Source organism: Ornithorhynchus anatinus, chromosome 8 (genome assembly GCF_004115215.2).
Source record: "Ornithorhynchus anatinus isolate Pmale09 chromosome 8, mOrnAna1.pri.v4, whole genome shotgun sequence".
Classification (NCBI taxonomy): Eukaryota; Metazoa; Chordata; class Mammalia; order Monotremata; family Ornithorhynchidae; genus Ornithorhynchus; species Ornithorhynchus anatinus.
The window spans coordinates 27,012,011-27,030,516 of NC_041735.1; the positions used below are offsets into that span (position 1 = coordinate 27,012,011).

Here is an 18,506-nt window from a genome sequence, read left to right on the forward strand (position 1 = left end):
GGGAAGGATCTGAGGAGAAAGAAACAGGAGGAACAGAGTGATTTGAGGAAAAGGCGAATAAAAGATATTTATTGAGCAATTATTTTGTGCAGATCACTACATTAAGTGCTTGGGCAAGTTAAGTAGAATAAATAGATAAGATCCCTGCCCTCCCTGGGTTTACAGTCTCTTGTTAAAAAATGTGAAAGAGAAAATATTCTGGAAAAATGGTGAGGGTGGGTGGGAGGCTGGTCTGGTTAGTGGGAGAGTAGATAGGAGGATTTTTTTTACATCTTTAAACCAGGCATTAATCCTGAATCTATCTGAATTTTCTTAGTGTCTTGACTTTGAAACCCCAGTTCCCAGCAGCCCCTCTGGCTTAAGGAGAGTTTCCGATTTTTTTTAAGCCAAATGCGGTCCATAATCCAATTATTGAAGAAACTTGAACCTCGAGCCAATAATGTTATATTTAAAAACCCATGGATGATAGCCTTGGCCAAGCCAAAGACTCTGACTTTGGCTTTGGGTATCTTTTGGTGATCAGTTTGTGACCATTATCAAGGGGGTGGGGGGGTGGGGTGATGAACTGATGAATTATTAGGGGAATCATGGTCTGACAGGCCTACAAGGAGGCTGTTGAGGTGAACCTAGATTGAAGCCCGATTTCAACTAGTTGAGCTGACGGGAAACTGAAATAAGGCAGCAGCGTGGTCTAGTGGCTACAGCTTGGGCTTGGATGTCAGAAGGACCTGGGCCCTCATCCTAGCTCCACCACTTGTCTGTTGTGTAACTTTTAAATCAGTTGTACCTACCCCAGTGATTAGAACTTAGAAAGTGCTTAACAAGTACCATAAAACAAAACAAATGTGAAGGGTTACCTTATCTATAAAATGGGGATTAAGATTGCAAGCTCAGTGTGGAACAGGGACTTTTTTCAACCTGATTAGCTTTTATCTACCCCAGCAATTAGTGTAGTGCTGGAATATGGTAAATGCTTAACAAATAACATGAAAGAATAAATAAAGAGAAAGGTTGTTGGATGAAAGAGAATTAAGGCTCCAGACATGCCAGAGCCTTTTCCGGGACTGGTTGTTGCTAGGTTGCTTTGACAAATGCTGTCTACCTTGGTTTGTAAAGGACTTGTGATAATTATCACCACATTTGCTCTATTTGGCAGGATATGAGATGAATGAGCACATCCTAGATTACATTTTTATCAATTATTAGTATCTATGATCTTAGTCTTTCATGTATTTCACTTTTTGAAGTCTATGACGAAAGGAGCCCGATCTTTAGAAATGTTTTTCAAAAAAATTTCCTCATTGAAAACTTAAAGGTTGCTCTCAGGACAGTGAGCTCTAGGTTGGCTCGGCGTGGTGGCTTGGTCGTTTAAAACAATGTTGCCCTAAATGTTTTTTTTTTTTTTCTTTTTCTTTCTAGAAGGGTATAGTCTTTATGCTTTTCTTTCTATTAAGCCTAAAAGAGAAAAAATCCTCTCAGGGATGGTTTGGAAAAAAAAAGTCAAAACTGACGTATCTTCTTCAGCAAAATCAATTTCATTAAACGATCACCCACCTCTATGTATGTCTGTCATACTGCAGTCTTGCAGGAGATTCTTGTCCAGGAAAAAAGGAAAGGTGTGAGAGAAAAAATGTAGACAAATATAGGTAGGTTTTTTTTTTTTTATCAGATTGGGGAATACTGATGGTTTTTATTCTCAGGATGAAGCCCTCATCATCTATCAATATCAAAGGCATGTACTAAATGCCTATGGTGTGCTGAGCCCTGTACTAGGTACTTGAGAACATACAATAGCAATCAGCCAATCAAATGTTTTGAGCACTTTACTGTATCCAGAGCACTGTACTAATTCCTTAGAAGAGTATAATATAACAGAGTTGGTTGACACATTCTGTGCCCAGAATGATCCTAGAGTCCAGAGGGGGAGACAGACATTAACATAACTAAATAAATTACGGATATGTGCATAAGCGTTTTGGGGCTGAGGAAGGGGTGAATGAAGAGCCCGGGCTTGGGAGTCAGAGGTCATGAGTTCGAATCCTGGCTCTGCCACCTGTCAGCTGTGTGCCTGTGGGCAAGTCACTTCACTTCTCTGCGCCTCAGTTCCCTCATCTGGAAAATGGGGATGAAGACTGTGAGCCCCATGTGGGACAACCTGAGTACCCTGTATCTATCCCAGCGCTTAGAACAGTGCTCTGCCCATAGTAAGCGCTTAACAAATACCGACATTATTAAAGGGAGTGAAACCCTTTATTTGCTTATTTATTTATTTACTTACTCTGCATCACCCTTGTGGCAGAGAAGGGAGTGGAAGAAGAGGAAATAAGGGCTTAGTCAGGGAGGGCATTTTGGAGGAGATGTGCCTTCAAAAAGGCTTTGAAGGTGAGGAGGGTGATTGTCGGATATGAAAAGGGAGGGCGATTCAGGCCAGAAACAGGACACAGGCAAGTGGTCGGCGACGAGATCGATGAGATCGGGGTACAGTGAGTAGGTTGGCCTTAGAAAGTAAGTAAAGGATGCAACCTCTCTCAGAGTCACACTTGGAGAGTTTCCAGTACTCTACCAGTTGCGACTACGGGAGGGAGAGTCGAGCAGAGGTATATCTGTTCTATTACTAGCTTGGCCAGGGGCTAGAGAGTGGAAGAAACTCTGCTACAAGTCTAAACTCACCCGTGCTTGGGCAGCAGCGGCATGGGAGAGAGTCAAGGGCAGAGACTCAAGGTTACTGTTTGGAAGGAAGCAATGGTAAATCACCTCCGTGTTTTTACCAAAAATACACTATGGATACGCTACCAGAACGCTTGCAGGGGGAGGTGGGGCATTCTGGGAGAGTTGTGTCCATGACGTCACTTTGGATCAGAGTTGACCTGACAGCATAAGACAAGACAAAGGATGGCAGTACCTGTTTTGGAGTGTACCGTCTAATTAGAAGAAACGAGTGGGCACAAATTGCAAAGTATATGAGAGGTAAAAGATTAAGATGATAGATACCGATGATAGAAACACCACCTATTTTTTAAAGTTATTTGTTACTATGTATGAGGCACTGTACTGAGAACTAGGATGGATGCAAGGTAAATGGGTTGGAAACAGTCCCTGCCCTGAAGAGGGCTCGCAATCTTAATTCTCGTTTTACAGATTAGGTAACAGAGGCACAGAGAAATGAAGTGACTTGCCTGAGGTCACACAGCAGACAGGAGGAGGTACCGGGCTGAGAACCCAAGGCCTCTGACTCCCAGACCTGTGCCTCTTCCACTAGGCCCTGTTGCTGCTATATCTCCATCTAAAATACAGCCACTAATCTCATATCCTGAAACCCATTTAACAGAAAATGCTGAGTTAATTGTACCAAGTACCGCTATAGCCTTAAAATAATTGCGACTTCAGTAATAGACGTGTCAGAGACATCCTTTGGAGATGATGTGAAACTGACAACCCTATTCTAGAGGAGAAAAATTGGATATGGGTGTAATTAAAATCATCACAAGCACCACTCGCGCAATCATTTATTTTGCATTGAGGGCAGCTTATCACGTTACACACTCGCTAAGACTAATAGAATTAAGCTGGGAACAACAGGGCTTCTGTCATTCCAGAAGCTGAAAATTATTGGCTGACTTGAGAGAAGAACTTCGAATGGAAACGGTGCTGTATTTGCAGACTTCTTATCAGTCCAGCAGTGGCTGGGATTGGTGCAGATAGTTTTGCTCTCTTCCAGGAATCATGGCAGACTTCCCATCAACTCTCTCTCCCTCATATCTAGCCCTTCTTATTATAGAATGAAATGATGTAAAGTATTCGCTCCCCCTACCTTTTGAGAGTCTAATTTGTTAGGGACTATAAGGATTAAGGTTCTCCTTGAAACATTTCTTTATCTTTCATTCACCAGATGGTAAGGCACATTGCCTTTGGAGATTGCGTTCTCACCATTTTGGATTTATTCCTTTTTTTTTTTTTCCAATTCATCTTACCTCTCCAAGTGAATGCAGCAGTGTCTATAGAGGTTTTGCCACTGACAGTGATGAGGCTTTCGCCCTTCCAGCTTGTATGCCTCAGTTACACAACCGGTAGGACTGTTCATAGCCAAATGGTGGATTCATGACCATGGGGTGGGGGGGAGAGTAGGATCTAGCGGGATAAGCGGGTCCCCGGGAGTCAGACGACCTGAGTTCTAGTCCCAGCTTTATGATGTTGAGAAAGTGGTTAAACCTTGCTGAACCTCAGTTTTCTCATCTGTACAGTGGGGCTAAAATCTTCCTCTCCCTCGGTGATAATGGATGAGGCGAGGCTAAAAGGAAACAAAAATCCTGAGGAAAAATTATGGCATCTTCTGTCAAGAGTAACAGATGAGCTAGAAATGGAATGTAGATGTGTCTGCTTGACTTTCCTTCTTGGAGTCGAGACTGGTAGAGTACTGGAAACTCTCCAGGTGCGACCCTGAGAGGGGACTAAAGTGATACACTGATCTGGTAATTGGCTCTGCCAGTTGCTTGATGTGTGAGCTTGGGCGAGTCACTTAATTTCTCTGTGCCTCAGTTGTCTTGTTTTCTCTCCTACTTAGACTATGAGCCCTGTAAGGGACAGGGACTGTGTCCAACCTAATTATCTTGTATCTACCCAGAAGTTTAGAGCAGAATTTGAGAGAATAACAACTCAACAAGTACCATTTAATTAAAAATTTAAATATATATGGGAAGTGGTTTGCTCAGAACCACTCATCCTCTTTCATCCTTGTTAGTTTTGTATCTGAGAGTGGAACAAGTGAATAGGTAGGAAGATGGGCTTGTGGTGGGTAATGGAAACCATCTGCAAGTACAAGGAATTATTGTTATGGGTGATGGTGCTATGATTTCCGCAGTCTGTTGCTCTAGGATTAGATGATTAGGGCGTGGGGTGGTGACTTGATTTCTTGCTGATGTTTGTTGCCTGCAAATTGAAAGCCTTGAAGAAATGAGCTAATCTTTGGGCAGGGAAATTCAGGCAGGCCTGGATTAAAATCAGAGTATGGGTGAATTTACTTGGTTTGAAGAAGTGAAGGACAAGGAGTCAAGTTACTGACCTCCTGAGCAGGGTAATGCAATATTCTCGAAGATACTTTTGGAGATAACTAACTCCATTCCATTAAGAACCCTGATAACGGGGGATTTTACATTTCCACGGATCAATTTGGAAAATTCAATTATCGGACAATAAAAAAGAAAAAGGATTTTGTTCATTTTCCAGGGAATCCAATTTTACATCAGCATGGTGAGGGGCGAGTAGGAGAAATAGCGCTTTAAATTTAATCTTTTATCAAGAATAATCAGTTTCAGAGATGATATTTACCTCTTGACTCACTTTAGGCCTCCCCCATCCGTAGAGACATTGACAATAATCTAGAAGATGTACTCTAGAAACCTCTGGGCTAAAACTAAGCTCTTGATTCTTATAGGAAGAGCAGGAATAAACAACTGGTTTATTGGAGAATTTCTGGGTCCACCTGCCTGCAGATATAAACCCAAACTCTTGGGTTCACCCTTTGATTTAGGCCCTGTGAGGTATGAGTTTCTCATCCAGCAGTCTTACCCAACATGCACAGAAGTGGAGAATTTACCTCAGCCAAGTAAACTTAAGCTAAAGAAACTGAACCTTCAATCCTGCCTTTTGGGAGGTCTTTGCACAGCAGAGGCTGCTTGGGTGGAACTTATGCCAGTGAGGATGCCAGGACGTGTGGATTTTTCAATTCTGCCATAGGGGGTTGAATTCTCTAGTGATTGTCGAGATGGAAGTCGACTGTGGGCTGGGTCGGTCATTGTGCCAGCCTTGGGTAACTGAGGTAACTGCTGGTAGTTTGTTACGATTCCGGAGACTAACCTCCGGGATGTTCCAAAATGCCAATCTGGATAAACCTAAGGGAGCGCGTGGTTAACTGAGGTATTTTCTGAGTTAGGCCAGCGGTGTTAATTGATTCCCCGCAACCCAAAGAAGAAACCAAAATGATTCCAAAGCCTAGTCACCGGAGGAAAAAGATGAACTAAGATCTGACATGGAATTCATTTCCAACCTCTCAGATCTCCAAGAAAGTCTCGCTGTGTGTGACCAGAAGGCAGCTTTGAGATTTCTGGGTCAGAAGAGTCGGATGCCAGTACTGTATTTCACTGTGGTTTTCGAGGCCGCTGCTTTGAAAGTGTCTCACTCCTATCTCAATTTGACAACGACTCCCTTCTTGGTTTGGCATTTCTGGGGCAGGTCCGATGAGGTACTAGAATCCTTCTACTCCTTGGCTAGACGGCTATTTTACATCAGTGAACTCCTGCCCCAAACAGGAAGTGATCCTTTATACCCTGGACTCCTATATCCTAATAAATACGAATATATATATTCGAATGTATCCGAATATAGGATATATATATATAGTTCAATAAATATATATAGTATGTTAAATATATATATATAATATATATATATATATGGATTTATTTTTAAATCCCATTTTATCCATATGGAAAATTTAAACAAATGAAGCCAAAATGTAGATGTTCACAATAATTGATGAAAGAGCACAGCCAGTCTATCACTGCCTTTAAAATGCCATTACAACTAGAAGCTACTGCTGGGACAAAAGGTCAGCGATCTCTCTTTATTCCCAGCCTTTCTTTGGAATGAAATCTATTTCCTTTGGTCTCATTCCTGACTGATACTTCTGTTTGTGTTCACCTTTCCAGTAACTTCAAATGGATCATTAGCCTTAATTTTATAATTATCCTCAAACAGTTCAATATTTCGTTTATAGCAACTCATAAACATGTCAGTTCCATCCCTCTTCTCATACATAAGTCTCTTTGTGCTATTTATCATCCAGGCTTCCAGTAAACTATTAGCCTACTTTACTGCCAGAGAAGAGTAAACCTAGAATTTAAATATGGACCTGTCATTGCCCGTGGATCTTTTTCGCTAGCCCATTAACTAATTGAGTGCCGTTTTAAACTCTACTCGGCCTGGACATTGTTTCATTCATTCATTCATTCATTCAATTGTATTTATTGAGGTCTGGGTGCAGAGCGCTGTACTGAGCATGTGGGAGAGTTCATTACAATAATAAACAGTCATATTTCTGTCCAGGCACATCACTTCGTGTTTAAAATATAGGTCCTGATCATATCGGCAAGCCTTCTGAAAATTACTGCCTTTGGGAGTAGTTCAAAATAATGATAGTTGTGGTGTCTGTTATGCGCTTACTATGTACCGAGCACCGTACTAAGCACTGGGGTAGATTCCAGATCATCGAGTCAAAGTAAGAGGGAGAAGAGGTGTTAAAGCCCCATTTGACAGATGAGGGAACTGAGGATCCGAGAAGTGAAGTGACTTGCCTCAGGTCACACAGCAGGCAAATGGCAGAGACGGGACTCCCAGGCCCGTGCTCGTTTTAGTAGGCCGTGCTGCTGTTTTAGGCCAACAGGGAGCCATTGGTGAATGGGTAGAGGAAACTCATCATAAGATGTCCTAAACCCCCACCAAGAAGGACTCGTCGGAGCGATTCTCACCTGCGAAACCAAGCCTGTTCCGTTTTTGATGCCACTTCAGGCCCCACCCGTCCCGTGAGACATAGTGTTAGTATTAGTCAGAGCAGTAGAAGTAATGCCAAGCACTTAGTACAGTGCTCTGCACATAGTAAGCGCTCAGTAAATACTATTGAATGAATAGCACATGTATAATGTCCACCGGGTGCAGGACATCGTAGTAGGTGCTTGAGAAGCACAGGATTGTGACGTGTCACAGTCCCTGCCCACAGGGGCTTTCATTCTTTCCCCTCACTGGAAATACAGCGATATTGAAAATGATCATCTGTTGGTCTAAATGGCGAATCAAGTGTTAAGGAAAGGCCTGGTTTCAGTCCAGAATCATTGACGCCCACGCCTCACGCACAAGGACGGAAAATACTTCCCTCACATTCTAATCTTCTGTTTTCAGACTTAAAAAAAAAAAACTGTCAATGACCATTTGAAACTGATTTTAAGTGTACCGAAAAGTCAAAAGTCATAAATACACTGGAAACCCTCTTCTTAAAACAAACATGGAATGAAAATGTAATCAAATTTTCAGGCCATTTATCTTTCAGAAATCTGGTCTGAGTCATAACCGAAGAACTGTATATTTTCCAAAATAACATTAAGCTATCCATAAGTAAAAGTCACAGTTTTCCTAATATAGATTTTAGATTTACAGGTCTATAATTTCAATCTTGCTCTTAGCACAGTACTTTGAGAGAAACAGTTCAGAATGACCTTTGCGATTTTCCAATCACTCAGCAAATGCTTCACTTCTCTCTGGAAACTTTACAGAAATAATTGTTGAGGTAAACAACCTGGCAGTTAATCTCTTCTATCTTTCGGGAACAAATTACTACTTAGTACATGCTCTACTTTTATATTACAAAATCCTTACTTAACCATTTATTGAATCGGGAGTCTCCAACTCCTCTTATTCCCCTAATTAGTCCCTAGGAAGGCATTATCTGTGACTACAGTCATTGGCATAATGCTTTGGCCTTTCATGGGGCTTTTATTCCAAAGGTTTTAAAGTGCTTTCCACCTTTTCCTTAATGACCGGCTTTTTTCTCAGGTGAGAAACTGAGGCACATAAACACACTATTGGTCATTCATTAAGTCACAAGCTAGGCCTGGAAGAGAATTCGGGACAACCAAAATCCATTAGATGACATTACTTGAACCTCATTTTATTCCGTGGCATTTATTAAATGCTTACTTTGTGCCAAGCACCGGGGTTGAGAAGAGCTAATCCGGTTGGACACAGTCCCTGTCCCCCATGGGGCTCATAGTCTCAATTCCCCTTTTCCAGCTGAGATAACTGTGGCAAAGAGAAGTTAAGTGACTTACCCAAGGTCACACAGCAGACAAGTGGCAGAGCCAAAAGTAGAACCCAAGACATTCCGACTCTCAGGTTTGTGCTCTGTCCATTAGGCCACACTGCTTCTCTTCTTGCCCAGGGTTTTTAATATCCTTATTAGTGTAAACAAATCATTGCTGTGCCACTTCAGGAGTCTGGAGGGCGAGAAGGAGGAAGGTTCCCAACAATCCTACTATTGACAGAAAAGGAAAGGCACAAAATTGCTTTTCCTTTTCTTTTTTAACGGTATTTGTTAAGGATTTACTATGTACCAGGCACCATACCAAGTGCTCGGGTAGAGACAAGGTGATCAGCTGGGACACCATCCCTGTTCCATAAGGAGTTCACAGTCTGTGGGACTCACAGTCAGAGACACAGAGAAGTGAAATGGCTTACCCAAGGTCACACAGCAGTCATGCGGCAGAGACAGGATGAGAACCCACGTCATCTGACTCCCAGGCCCGTGCTCTATCCACTAGTCCATGCTCAACGTTATGATCTATCCAAGTCGCCTTCTTCGGGTGATTGACTTGAAATTGTTATTTAAAGCAGGAGTCAACCACTCCTATTAATTTGGGGTGGGATTTTGATGAAGAGAGTCATGGTTTACGTTTGCCGGAAGTCACCTCTGTTACTTCACAAGAACAGTCGAAGGTGAAAAGCAGCACGGCTTACCGGAAGGAACTCGGGCCTGGGAATCAGGGGACTGGGTTCTAATCATAGCTCAGCTGTGTGACCTTGGGTAGGTCACTTTACTTCTCTGGACCTCAGTTTCCTCATGTGTAAAATGGGGATTCAGTATCTGTTCTCTCTCCTAGTTAGATTATGAGAGCTCTGTGATATGGAGGCTATATCTGATATACATATAATGTATCCACTCCAGTGCTTAACATATACCATAATTATTAAGAGGGGCTAGTGAGGGGTTAAGTAACCACACATTGGTCAAGGGAACCCAGGGTCTGGATAGGCTGCACAATGAATAGTCAAGCAGCCTAGCTCAGTGGCAAGAGCCCGGGCTGGGGAGTCAGAGGTCATGGGTTCGGATCCCGGCTCTGCCACCCATCAGCCGTATGACTCTGGGCAAGTCACTTCCCTTCTCTGTGCCTCAGTGACCTCCTCTGCAAAATGGGGATTAAGACTGTGGGAGCCTCACGTGGGACAACCCTGTATCTCCCCCGGCGCTTAGAACAGCGTTCTGCACATAGTGAGCGCTTAACAAATACCAACATTATTATTATTATTATGATAAGGGTTGGCTATTAAAGTAATAATAGTGTTATTTGTTAAGCTCTTACTGTGTGCTAAGCCCATAGCACTGGGGTAGATGCACGGTAATCGGGTTGGATCCAGTCCCAGTCCCACATGGGGCTCACAAGTCTTAATCCTCGTTTTACAGTTGAGGTAACTGAGGCACGGTGAAGATTAGTGATTTACCCAAGGGCACCCAGCAGACAAGTGGCGAAGGAGGCATTAGAACCCACATCTTCGGGCTCCCAAACCCGTGCTCTTGTCACTAGGCCGTGTTGCTTCCTGTTCCAAGAAACCATCCTTAGCCCAAGGATGAAAGCCGTGACCGGCTGTGAGAACTGCAGTGGGAATTCTGGACCTTTTATTATTATTATTATTGTTATTGTTATCACTTCAGGCTGTGTAGTGGGGATCTTGGCTAGATCATTTCAACCCTCTGATCCCCAAACCTTTTCACTGCCTCCTTCCCAGGGATACTCTCATAATCACTGAGAGCATTTATAAGTTTTCTACCTTCCTCCGGATGAAAAGTCTTATCCGAATCCCAAATATTATTTTATGATAAAAAGCTGGGAAGCAGTGCAGAGGGGAAGCTGAAATTGCGTGAAGAGAGGAAAGAATAATTGGCACAGCGAAGGCCGGCTGGTTTGAGCTACATTTTATGAGCAACCTGCGATTTCCCCATGCCCTTGTTGAATTAGCAATAGAATCGCACATTAGTTTTAAGGCTCCCTCTCGAATAGGAACGTCCTAACGTTTTTTAATTGGGCCTGATAAAAACGTAGCATTACTTGTAGGTTCCTGAGAGAAGTGAGTTGTGAAATTGAGTTTGCATTAAACCTAATGATGGAAAATTAAGCATAGTGCGTCTTTTGGAAATGGCCCGCGATTAAAAAAAAAAAAAAAGAAAAAAGCATTTCTTCTGTATTATAGGAGGTTAATAAGGGAATAGGTGAGGTAAGATACATTGGAAAAGAGAATTCAACTAGGAGAATTAATAAGCCTTGAAATTCCCTCTGTTCAGAGTCCTTACGTTGCCATTAGCACTGGCATTATTATTATTACAAATGGCTTAGGACGATGCTCTTCCTTACATTTCAAATGGGTGAACCTTTTTCATTCTCTCTGTTTGTTTTGCTCATGTATGATTTATACCCCTCTAGGAAGGTGTTTGCTGAAGTTATCCCTAAGGATATAGTACTATAAAATATCCCGCAGGCCCTATATCCGCCCCCCGTATGCCACCCACCCACTTTAGTTTCCTCACTGAGGTGGGACGTTGCTTAATGTTACTGTGTCCGTCATACCCTCTCCTCACCTCCCCGGCCGGGTCCTCTACCGTGATTCCCGGAAACGGACCCGAACGTGGGACCCGTTTATGCTGAGCGTATAACGAGGAACTGGGGCACGTTTCCATTATTGTCATTGTGTATGTTAAGCATTTATTTTGCGTCAAGCACCGTTCTAAGCGCTGGGGTCCCTGCAACTTAATCAGGTTGGACACGGTCCCTGTCCCACAAGGGACTCGCCGTCTAAGTTGGAGGGAGGACAGGCATTTAATTTTACAGTTGAGGAAACCGAGGCACAGAGAAGCTAAGGGACACGTCCCAGGTCACGCAGCAAGCAATTGGCAGAGCTGGGTTTCTTTCCATTAGCATGCTGCTTCTCTAATTCAGACCCAAACAATGCATCTTCACCTAAAACATCCTGACCCAAAAGGTTTTTATATTTGAAGTATCATGTTCTCCCCTTTACTTAGCTAAATGGGACCAGGGAAAGAAGTGAAACGTAAGGGCTGAAAAACAGGTTATTAGAAGCTGGTTATTTCATTTGAAATCAGCACCCTGACAGTCTCTCTCTCTCTCTTTCTCTCTCTCTCTCTCTCTCTCTCACACACACACACACACAATCCCTGTTGAATATGTGGGTGGACATGATTTCATGTTTTACAGCTAATCGCCTGAAAAGATTTTCACTTTGTTGTTACACAACTCAGAAATCTAATCAATTGCCATTTCGTAACTGCCGTTTGGCAAACAAGCCACTCTTCAACTCAAAACGCAGGCTAGAAGGGGCTCGAGTTTGAATATGAAAAAAAGTCAGCCCGTGTTGTCCCTCTCAACGGGTCACCCGTCTCCTCGGCAGAAACTCTGCCGCTCTCTCGTCTCCCCGACTGAATACGGGGAAATGCTGGAAGCGTTCATTCGTCTTCCTGGGTGGCTTGGGAGGCCTCTCCGCTGTTCTTTCTGCTTCCCCGGTCGGCATCAGCCCCACCTCCTCAACCCAAGTATCCTGATTCCCAGGCCCGTCGCCCTTCCGGTAGACCATGCCGCTTCTCACTTCCGGCTCTTCCTGTGAAGTAAAAACAGTGGCTTGTCTCATCAGAATCCAACCCCGAAATAATGGGAGTGGCTCAGTTTGCTTTAAATAAACGAATGAGACACAGCACCTGGAAGTACCAGCGAAGGTAAAACTTGGCTTTGTTTCCCTTCCCGTGAAACAGACAGCAGCCACGGAGAGATGAGCCAGCCCACGCTCACCATCCAGACCCACCCGTACCGGAGCTGCGAGCCCGTGGAGATGTCCTACCCCCGAGGCCAGTTCCAACCGGCCATCCGGGTGGCCGACCTGCTTCAGCACATCACCCAGATGAAGCGGGGACAGGGCTATGGATTCAAGGAGGAATATGAGGTGAGAGGAGGCCCCGGGAAGAGAAAGTGGGGAGCTTCATTTTTCCGTGAACTTACGGGTGGAGGGCGTTAGCGGGAGTCATTGGTTTAAGGGGCTCCGTTTAGACCCGCGACGTCATCGGCTGTCATGCCTTCCTGACTCTTGTTGATTCATATGTATCGTACGCAGCGTTCTAGCTGCTGGAAAGACTCTCTGCTTTGGGCTGTGTCAGGAAGAGCCTACGCTTCGAGGCAGATGGGTAGTAATGATAATAACGATAATAAGTGTGGTATTTGTTAGATTAGAACCCGGGACCTTCTGACATCAGGCCCGCGTTCTAGCCACTAGGCCATGCTGCTTCTCCTCAGTGTGTACAAATCCCATCCATTATTGTTACCCATTCAAATTTCCGCTTGCCCGGATCCTGAGCAAGCAGTAGCACTTTGGGAGCCTGCTTGGCAAGGTGATATCCTTTGGCGGAGATGAGGATAGGGAAAGGAATCTTAATCCTCAGTCAGTGATGTTTACCGAGCGTCTGCCGTTCCCTTAGTCCCGTTCCCTGAAACCACTCTCTACTGGAGACAGTCTGAGAGCTGTTGGTCCCAGGATCCAGGGGTGGGACTAGCGCTTAGTACCGTGGCCTGCACACAGTAAGCCCTCAGTAAATAGGATTGAATGAATGAATGCGGCAACTGGCAGTTCTGCTCGGCAATGCCGCCTGCCTTTCCTCTCTTCCACCTTCACAAGCACAAAACACAGGCTTGTCCAGGGCCGCCATAAACCCCAGGCCATTGGCAGGGGGTGGGCATTGGGATTGAGGAAGGGGGTCCTCCATCAGAGGCCTGCCACTTGCGGAGAAGCCCGTAGGCATTGGCCATGCCAAACTGGCAACCCCTGATGAGCTCCTCTGTTGGCCACCTTTCCATCTGACTTCAATAGGTGGGACTCTTATCCAAGGTAGAATGACCCCCCCAACTACATGATTTGAAGGATACTAAACCTTCTTCGTACGTCCGGGCTGCGTCCATCCACAGATCTGTTGCACTGATTGATTGCTGAGCACTGTGCTAGTCGTTTAGGAGGGAGCAATACGGTAATAATGATGATAATAATAATCATTGTGGTATTTGTAAAGCACTTACTACATACCATTCTCTGTTCTAAGTACTGGGGTAGATACAAAGTAATCAGGTTGGACACAGTCCCCATCCCACATGAGGTTCGCAGTCTTAATCCCCATTTTAAAGATGAGGTAACTGAAGCATAGAGAAGGTAAGTCACATGCCCGACGTCACATAGAAGACAAGTGGCAGAGCCAGGACTAGAACCCAGGACCTTCTGACTCCCAGGCCTATGCTGTATCGGCTAGGCCACGCTGCTCCTCCTAGTACAGTAGAATTGATAGATAAGTTCCCTGCCCACAAAGTAGCTTACGGTCTGAATTGTTTCTTGCCACCAAACACCCCCGCAGAAGGAATGTCAGTAAGAAGTGGGGGAAGAGAATTCATCATTCCATTCTCCTGACCTTATCTCCTGTTGCTTATCACATGGGGCAAGTAGGCTGGGAAATATTTTCAGTAAATTGGCAAGGGCAATGCACCCCTGAAAATATTAGGGCCTCTTTCTATCCCAGCCACCCCTGGTCTCCCACTGGACCTTTGAAGATCCCCATGAAATATATCCAGCCTAGCATCTCCTGGTCCTAACTCTGACTGGACAAGTTCGGGGGCCTGGTATAGTGGATAGAGCACGGGCCTGGGAGTCAGAAGGTCATGGTTTCTAATCCCGGCTCTGCCATTTGTCTGCTTGGTGACCTTGGGCAAGTCACTTCACTTCTCTGGGCCTCAGTTACCGCATCTGTAAAATGGGGATCGAGACCGTCAGCCCTGTGTAGGACAGGGATTGTGCCCAACCCTGCTAGCTTGTATCCACCCCAGTGTTTAGTACAGCGCCTGGCACATAGTGAGCGCTTAACAGATACCATAATTAAAATTACTGTTATTATGCCATCTCCCCAACTATGAATACAGTGATTTGGGTGGCTAATATGGCTGTTTTCTGCTCACCGTAGTACCGGCCCGAAATTCTACAAAGCACAGTTTGAAGGCATTGTGACCCTAGAATAAATGATCACAGTCTGCTCGGTCACCTGTTGACTCTATGCTCCACCAGACCCTATAAGGCCCACTCTGTCTTTCTGGTTTAATCCGTCTAATTAGATCATCAGCTCACAGCAAAGGCTTGGAGAAGAAGAAAACTTAGAAAGGGAGGGAGGGAAGATGTGGGCTAAGAAAGAGAACACAAACTACACTCGTGAAGGGTTGGGAAGACTTAAATTAAGAGGTCTCAAAGGAACTTGGAAAGTCTGCGGCTTCCGATGGGGGACGGTGGAAGGGGATGGGGAAATTTCACTTTCAGCCAGAGGAGAGGAGATGAGTTTCCTGTGCCATTTTTCCTAAAGAGAAGGGAGGGTGATGGAACGTAGGAATTAGAGGAATAGGTGGAGGGGAAAGGATGCGGGAGAGGGAGGAGAGGAAGAGAAGCAGAACGTACACACAGTCTCTCACACACACACACACACACACACATACACAACAGAGGTGAATGGTGACGGAAAGAAGGAAAAGGAATGAGTGTAGTTAATCGAGGAAACCCCGTTTCAGGCAAGCTGTAATTGTAATGAATGAAACAAGCTTTGTGGGGTGGCCAGAAGGTAATATGTTATTACAGCTCCATTAAAACTATTTAAAGAAGCGTGTAACAGCTGTGAGAAATATGATGCAACTTAATGAAGAGAAAACACTTGTTCATTTTTAAGCAACTTTGAGGCATCAGCCGCTCGCTTTGGTTTTTGTTGCGATTTGTCGGGAATGAAACTCTGCGGTTAGGCAACCGGAGTCATCAGGTTTGCACTGGTACGACAGGAGATGAGAGGAAAGCTCCTGGTTTCTTCTTGGCATTATGATCCCTTGTGTAGTCATTAATCTAGGGCTGCAAAGTGGTATTTGTTAAGTGTTTACTATGTGCTAGGCCCTGCTCTAAGTGCTGGGATAGGTCTAAGCTAATTGGGTTGAACACGATCCCTGTCCTAAATAGGTCTCACACTCTTAATCCTATTTTACGGATGAGGTAACTGAGGCACAGAGAAGTGAGATGACTTGTCCGAGGTCACGTAGCAGGCTAGTGGTGGAGGCTAATGGTTTGTTTGCGATCTGTCTCCCTGTGTAGACTATAAACCCCTCATGAATGGGATCATGTTTACCAACTGTATTTATAAAAATAATAGTAATTATTATTATTATGGTATTTGTTAAATGCTTACTATATGCCAAGCACTGTTCTAAGTGCTGGGATAGATACAAGTCCATCGGGTGGTCCCATGTGGTGCTCCCAGTCTTAGTCCCCATTTTACAGATGAGGTAACTGAGGCACAGAGAAGTGAAGCGACTTGCCCAAGGTCACACAGCTGACCGGTGGCAGAGCGGGGATTTGAACTCACGACCTCTGACTCCCAAGCCCGGGCTCTCTCCACTGAGCCGTGCCGCTTATGAATGGGGGCCGCCAGGGTCACGGGATGGATTAATTTGCAAAGTGCTTAGGGGGTGCAGACTTGATGCACTTCAATCCATAAGTACTTTGAAGGTCTTGTGCCCAGACTTTGGGGTTGCCCACACATTTCACAGAGGATGGTAAAGACAGACTTTCGCCTTGGGCCCCTCACAACCTATAAAACCTTGTCTTGGGGCTGTCCTCTGCCGCAGCTCCCCAACCCTAATCTGCTCCTGGGTAAATTTCCGGCCTAATCCCTTCCTATCAGCGTTGAATACCCCAACGCACGGACCCGTATGCCGTGTCGCTCCTCCTCGAGAGAATTTTCACGTCTTTCCTATAGTATCTGTAATCTTTCGTAGTAAAGATCTAGTAATCTGGTAATCTAGTAAAGATCTGTAATCTAGTGTCGGAACACTAGACATCTCCTGTATGACCTTCACTTCTCTGTGCCTCAGTTGCCTCATCTGTAGAACGGGGATTGAGACCGTGAGCCCCACGTGGGACGGGGACTCTGTCCAATCCCATTTGCTTGTATCCGTCGAAGCGCTTAATACAGTACTTGGCACGAAGTAAACACTTAATAAATGCCATAAGCTTGATTATTATTCCCTCCTTAAGGACTGCTTATCTGAGGAGGTAGATACTACTGGGATTATAGCCTGGATCATATATGAATACGTTTTCCCCTCTAAGCGCTGCTTTACTGCTTTCCTCCCCAGGCAAAATCCATAGGTTGCTGCCTCTTAAACCAGTTGACATCAGATCGTTTTTGCTCATCTGATGCATCTCCCCGAGCGCAGGTGATCAGCGAACAGTAGCGCTCAGGCCTACGCACTCCCCGCCCGACTACTTGGACCTGATGTTGGAGGATTCACAGTCACGAATTAGAGTTTTGTTTAAAACGCATCCTCGCCCCTTCATCACTGATCAGTTAACGGCCATAAAAACTCGGGGCAGATTGCTGCTTTAAATACGATCAGGCAGAAGCTCAGGGAATAAGGAGCGGAGTGCGTGTGTTAGTATTTTGGGATCGGTTTTTAAACGTCGTGTGTCTGTGCGCGCCAAACTTGCCTTGCGGCTCCCCCTACTGTTTCTCGTGCCCTGAACTGAAGCGGGTTGTGGTTCACGAGGCAGAAAGACCCTAATAAAGGAATGTCTTGATGATATCTTCTGCCCAGATCTCACCCTCGATGTCTCCCGGGGATGATTCAGCCACAGGGTGGGAGACACCGATATCGCCTTTCTGCGAAACGGCGAATTTTGACTCCGGTATCTATCTCTAGAGTGGGACATTTTTGCCTCACTCCAAGTGGTACCCTAGGCCTATCGGTATCCATCGGAGGTTTTGACTCGGTGTAGGTAAGCTGCGACGCTCTTTTCCGAATCTAGGTAGGTTTTCATTTCTTGGACGATTTGCTTAGGTTTCTAGAGAATTTTTCCTGTGAAGGGCTGATGATATTCTGAGAAACGGACCTATTCCAATCAACCTTTTTATAACTCACAATTAAAAGGTACCACAGTGGGATCAGTAGGAAAGAGAAAGAATGATAATAGTAATAATAATGTTGGTATTCGTTAAGCGCTTACTTTGTGCAGAGCACTGTTCTAAGCGCTGGGGGAGATACAGGGTCATCGGGTTGTAATAATAATAATAATGTTGGTATTTGTTAAGCGCTTACTATGTGCCGAGCACTGTTCTAAGCGCTGGGGTAGACACAGGGGAATCAGGTTGTCCCACGTGGGGCTCACAGTCTTAATCCCCATTTTACAGATGAGGTAACTGAGGCACCGAGAAGTGAAGTGACTTGCCCAAAGTCACACAGCTGACAAGTGGCAGGGCCGGGGTTCGAACCCATGACCTCTGACTCCAAAGCCCGTGCTCTTTCCAGTGAGCCACGCTGCTTCTCAACGTGAGGCTCACAGTTAATCCCCATTTTACAGATGAGGGAACTGAGGCCCAGAGAAGTGAAGTGACTTGCCCACAGTCACCCAGCTGCCAAGTGGCAGGGCCGGGATTCGAACCCATGACCTCTGACTCCCAAGCCCAGGCTCTTTCCACTGAGCCATGCTGCTTCTGGGGAAATCAGGGGAATCAGAATCAGGGGAAAGGGTAGCGAGAAGCAGGAATAAATGGGGGTGTCCAAACA

At 45.0% G+C, this 18,506-nt stretch overlaps 1 protein-coding gene and 1 non-coding gene across 10 annotated transcripts in view; both read left to right on the forward strand.

Annotated features, from left to right (window-relative positions):
• The window catches only part of PTPRT (protein tyrosine phosphatase receptor type T), a 900,646-nt gene that overhangs the window by 801,769 nt on the left and 80,371 nt on the right, over positions 1–18,506 (forward strand). For all 9 annotated transcript variants that reach the window (XM_029070022.2, XM_029070024.2, XM_029070020.2 and 6 more), the window contains one exon: positions 12,641–12,828. In XM_029070022.2, the coding sequence (XP_028925855.1) occupies positions 12,641–12,828 (188 nt within the window). The remainder of the gene's footprint in view (positions 1–12,640; positions 12,829–18,506) is intronic.
• LOC114814084 lies at positions 2,523–2,660 on the forward strand. Its single transcript, XR_003761826.1, has one exon. It is a non-coding gene; the product is annotated as a small nucleolar RNA SNORA7 (small nucleolar RNA).